The 6,000-nt window shown below is 39.4% G+C and overlaps 1 protein-coding gene across 1 annotated transcript in view; it reads right to left on the bottom strand.

The window, feature by feature from the left end:
* Nucleotides 1-406: 406 nt before the first annotated feature.
* Nucleotides 407-6,000, bottom strand: part of exoc4 (exocyst complex component 4) — a 111,012-nt gene continuing 105,418 nt past the window's right edge. Inside the window, exon 20 of the mRNA XM_056424727.1 lies at nucleotides 407-1,017. Within this exon, the coding sequence (XP_056280702.1) occupies nucleotides 780-1,017 (238 nt within the window). The 3' untranslated portion in view covers nucleotides 407-779. The remainder of the gene's footprint in view (nucleotides 1,018-6,000) is intronic.

Genomic DNA, 6,000 nt, shown 5'->3' with positions numbered 1-6,000 from the left:
TTGACAACATACTGCCGGTAACCTTTTTACAGATTCGGAGAAAACTAAACTTGCAAAGTCTGCAGTTGGTTGTTACCTCGCTTCCCAATTAGAGTGAGCCAGTGCTGCATACACAGAGGGTCCCCAGAGGGCAGTTATACATTATATATATATATGTGTATATGTGTATATATATGTATATATATATAAATACAGATATATACACACATATATATATATATGTATATATATACATATATATACAGATATACACATATATATACACACATATATATATATATATATGTATATATAAATATATATATATATGTGTATATATATACATATATATATATACAGATATATATATATATACATATATACACACATATATACATACACATATACACATATATATACACACATATATATATACACATATATATATATACATACATATATATATATATACATGCCCAGTGTGGGAGAGTATATCTGTATCAACCCTGGACTACAGTTTCACATAAGTTGAATTGGAGAAGACCCACTTTCCATCACCAAATTTCACACACACACACACACTATGATCTAGGTATAGAGCAAGCCTCTATTTCAGTCTTTTCTAACCCACTTTTTAAATATCCCCTGTCCTGCAAGTTTGTGGTCTACCATTCCTTACTTTTGCAGACATGACCCAATTATCGGTCGCACGCGTTCTCGCCGAACAGATGTGAAACTGATTTCTTTAGGCCAGAGGTGTTCCTGATGGGCCATCAGCCTCCCTGTGGACCCTGCCCTCTTTACACTGTGGTGATCTTCTTGTCCTTGGTGGCCTGTTTGATGGCGGCCTGCTCACAGATGAGCTCCTTCAGCCTCTGCAGCCGGATGTTCTGGGTGCTCAGGTCCCCGACACCCGTCTGGCTGCGGTGGAGTAAGGACAGGGCATTGATGTACTCCAGCTCCGTGTAGCGAACGCCCTGGTCCACCACCAGATTCAGCAGCTCATCTGCGGTGTTGTACAGCATCTCATAGTACTGCCTGCATGGAGAGAGACCAGGAATGAAGTGAGAGAGAGAAATCGTGTCAGGAGGTTAAAAAATAGATTAAAATGAGTACACAAAAGAATAGAAATCGAAAGGAAGCAAGTGAAAGGAAGAAAAAAACGAATTAATAACACTTTATATTCCTCGATGTATAATTGCAGTGCGGAATAAAAAGAAGCGACATCAACAAAGATGAAACGCAAAAGCCAAACTAACTGCTGTTGCTGTCAAATCCAATTTTCTTAAAAGGGGACTTCAAGGATCTCAGCTTGAAGGTGGAGGGAAAACATTCAGCGGCTACAAACTACAGAGGCCGTTTTAATGAAACACCGTCGACAGAGCCGAGAGAGATGTGTGTCGAATTAATAGGTCTTTAACCAGAACCTGAGGCCACTGTGGGCCATTGGAAAAAGACCATGAAGTACAAAGTGATAACGGAAGAGCACAAAGGGCGAGTGAGTGCTGCTGAATATCTATATATATATATCTATATATCTATCTATATCTAAATATATAGATATATATATATAGATATATCTATATCTATCTATATATATTTCTATATCTATATATCTATCTATATCTAAATATATAGATATATCTATATCTATATATCTATATATATATCTAAATATATATATATCTATATATATAAATATATATATATATAAATAGATATATATATATATCTATATATATAAATAGATATATATATATCTATATATCTATCTATATCTATCTATATATATCTATATATAGATATATCTATCTATATATATATATATATATAATAGATATATATATATGCGGTCTGTATGTTCTTGTTTAATATCTAGAGGTAGACCTCCTGTCTCTGTGAGCATAAGATGTAATACTCACAAGAATCAATTTACAGAGACAATATTAGCCATACATAGTAGGACACACACACACACACACACACACACACACACACGCACACACTAGTAGGAAGGCAACTTGTCATAAACACAATGTACACAACTATGTGCGGAAAAGCATTGCTTGGCAAGAAACTGGAGGTAATGAACAGGCGAGTGTTGGGATGCAGGACACAGCTTTCTTTGCTCGGGGGCAAAACAGGTCAAATACCTTGGAGAGAGTCTGTGTGTGTGTGTGTGTGTGTGTAAGGGATTGTGTCGGCGAAGCAGCTATGCTCAAAAACAAAACGTGAGCACACACTAGAATAGATTTTAGCACTCTCTGCCCCCGGCACACTGAATGTGACACTTCCATAAAGTAGGAGAACCAGTCAATGCAAGAGGACATGGGGCGACACACATACTGTACTATGACACGCGTGTTTAAAGATTAAGGGGGACACACATGTCATTTAGTTTGTGCAACCATTTGTAGATAAGCAGCTATTCTGTGCGATGCAACAGTCAATGACGCGGCTCTCGCTTCAGTCAGGTTTTTCTTCAGTGAAAAAAATAAAGTCATTATTCATTTTTGTCAATATAACGTTGTTTTTGTGTCGTAACTCAGTCGATCGATGCACATATTTTATGGAAATAAATAGAAACCAATAGAGCGCTAGAGCAAAAGGGGAAACAATTAAAAACGTAAAGGCGTTCTTTGCAAAAATAGTTAGCTATGACGTAAAGTAAATGTGATTTAAATCCTGCCGAGTTAAAATAAATAAATTAAAAAAGTTTAAATGTATTAACTTGCTTTAAAAAAAAAAAATATTCGCATAACTACAATAATTGCGTGCTGCCAAAACCTGGGCGACCTGGACTCAAAACTGAGCCTGAACGCATCCTGCTGCTCTGCTAACATGCCGCTTACGCCAACAACAAGAAGAAGAAGAAGAAGAAGAAGAAGAAGAAGAAGAAGAAGAAGAAGAAGAAGAAGAAGAAGAAGAAGAAGAAGAAGAAGAAGAAGAAGAAGAAGAAGAAGAAGAAGAAGAAGAAGAAGAAGAAGAAGAAGAAGAAGAAGAAGAAGAAGAAGAAGAAGAAGAAGAAGAAGAAGAAGAAGAAGAAGAAGAAGAAGAAGAAGAAGGTGTATAATAATGTCCAGCAAAGCCCCAGGATACGGAGGGTTAAGCTCTCTGGGAGTTGAGAGCAAATGGATTCCGTTCTTTTGTGATTTCTTTTGTGAGAAAAGATCCTTCGTCCAAGAACACTTCCCTTCTCGAGATGATCACGTCCGACGCCAACGAGGCCTTAATGAGCTCTCGGTGAGCTGCCGTCGCGCCGGGTTTCACGTGCCGTCACTTTGGGGATTTGAAAGTCGGAAAAAAAAACCTGGGAAAAGTACAGGAGGTGCACAACGGATGAGACGGAGAGATACAGAGAGAAGGGGGGAAACGAGTGATGACTGAAGCGACGAGTGAGGAATAGAGGTGCATAATATCTGTGTTTCGGCCTTCCCCTGACCAGCAATGCCCTTGGTCGTCTTAGCATTCGGTCTCATTCACCCTCCTGCTCTCAATTTTCTCTCCAAGGTTTTGTTCATTTTTCCATCCTTGAGCGTATTTCATGAATACGCTTGTCAATATTGATGAGGGTCACGATGGTTTAGTCCTCAACCGGAGGGCGAGACGGCAGAAAGGAAAGCGGGCGGGATGAAGACGGATCCAACGTGTGGTTTTATCTCATTACGAAACGGGCTGCGTACTTTGCTTTAACGTTGGAACGTTGAATGTGGCTCTGCTTTGTATCTATTAGTTTAGGCAAAGTGTGTGCTTTAAGTGTCGGCGCATTTATCTCACAGGAAAAAGAACTGTTAAAAAGCGTTACTATTTCCCGAGACCCAACCATTGCTCGAGGAAAATTCTAGTTTTTTGATCTCATCGAAAAAAGAGAAGAAGACATAACTGAGACGTATACAGCTTAGGTGAGAGGAAAGAACATGTTGATTTTGAACAGAGCGTCAAACAAGAGTACCTGACGACCCGAGAGCGATTCATTCTAACTTTATTTAGAGGCAGAATTACTGCAGAGATCCGTGCAGTAAATGTGTGTAAAGTATTTGTGTCGGCGGTTTAGTTTAGTTGGATTTAGTTCAGGGTTCTTACACATTTTGATCATGCATTTCCATGACTTTTCCCTGACTTTAAACCAAATTTCCATGACCAAACTGAAATCTCGGTATAAACATGAACAATTTAGAGAATCTTGCGTATCGAGAGCTATCGCTGGCTTATATTTTGAGCGTCTTTCTTTAAAAAACATATTAATTATATCAAACTCGGCGTAAATGAATACGTGATTATAACAAATTTCCATGACTTTTTCAAAACTTTTATGATTTAAGTTTTTTTCCATGACTTTTCCAGGCCTGGAAATGACCAATTTAAAATTCCATGACTTCTCCAGGTTTTCCATGACCGTACGAACCCTGTTAGTTGTACATTAGGTTTGCTACGTGGGTCCAAACACATCACACCTGCCGTTGGGTTGACATTCATTGAATGTATTTTAACTCTAAATCTGTCCTTCTGGTCACATGACATCTATTGTTCTGTCCATCCTGGAGAGGGATCCTCCTCTGTTCTCTCCTGAAGGTTTCTTCCCTGTTTTTCCCCCTGAAGGGTTATTGGGTCAGGGTTGTCTATGTGTACAGATTGTAAAGCAATCAGAGACAAATTTGTAAAGTTGGTCTATACAAATAAACTGAATTCCATTGAAAAATTGGAGAGTCTAACTGGCCCGTTGGTGGGAATGTGCCTGTGGTCTGTCCAGTGTGAGCTGGGTCAGGTTGGGATGTATTCTGTACAAATAATGATGAATGTACATTTTAAATCCGTTCCCAGTACAAATGAGCTCAGAGTTCTTGTTTCCGTTTGTATTGGCCGACTGACTGACAACTCCCCGTTTCAATTAAGGAAACCCTTCTGGTAGACTGGTAAGTTATGCACACAGTGGGAAATTAACATCAACCTGCCGAAAACTGAAATCATGACTGAGCACTCAGACAGGCTCCACATTCTGTTTGGAGGTTTCTAAAGTCACAAATAAACAACTTTTATGACTTTTGAAGCATCATCGCAAGTAAAAAGCTTGCAGGAGCAAGCTAGACACCACGAGAATGTCGACTTCTGAGATGAGGAAACCGCACCGACTCATGTCCTCGTTTCACGACTTCTTCCCGTAGCACTCGGTGTCGAATACATGAGTAAACATAACTGGAAAGCTCTGGAATCTATCTGTTGATGCAGCAACCTTTGCCAAGTGAAAGTACAACATACCTCGTCAGGGCTATGAAACAGGGATTAACTAGAGTATAATAGCAACCATAATTCACCTGGCAGTGATGCATTTAGTAAAACTAGAACAGGCACTCGGTAGAGCGCATACCTTCGCATATCACAGGATTGGGCATTGAATTATGAACATGTTGGCTTCAGTTGCATGCCAACTGGATAAAAATTGACCGTGCTCAGGTAAAAAGAAGATTTTGACCTTTTCATGACCTTGACCTTTGACCCGATCGATCTTAAAATCGAAACAAATGGTCCCCGGATAATAACCAATCATCCCGCCAAGTTTCATGCGATTCGGCTCAATACTTTTTGACTTATGCGAATAACACGCACGCATACAAATAAATAAATACACGGCGATCAAAACATAACCTTTCGCATTTTCAATGCGAAGGTAAAGAACACACAGGATTTGTTAAAAGCTACTGATGCTCATTTATGACTAAGTATGAGGCTCTAAATCCACTCATATAAAATATAAAAGCAGAACAGAAAGCTGCATCTACAGGAAGACAGTGTGCTAGACTGTCTGCTGTGTGTGTGTGTGTGTGTGTGTGTGTGTGTGTGTGTGTGTGTGTGTGTGTGTGTGAGGACAGCTGGCAATTTGGCTTCTACTCGGCACAAAGAGGAGGTTGCTGGTTCAGAAGGGGAGAGTGTAAGGCGTGTTTTGTGCTTGTGGACGAGTCGGAGTGAGAGGCATGTTAGTGTTTTCTGAAAACACTTTCAAACAGTTCATTACCCGAGCAGTAG

This window comes from Pseudoliparis swirei, chromosome 10 (assembly GCF_029220125.1).
Source record: "Pseudoliparis swirei isolate HS2019 ecotype Mariana Trench chromosome 10, NWPU_hadal_v1, whole genome shotgun sequence".
Taxonomy (NCBI): Eukaryota; Metazoa; Chordata; class Actinopteri; order Perciformes; family Liparidae; genus Pseudoliparis; species Pseudoliparis swirei.
Note: the sequence above shows the minus strand (reverse complement) of the source record. Positions and strands in the feature narration are given on the sequence as shown.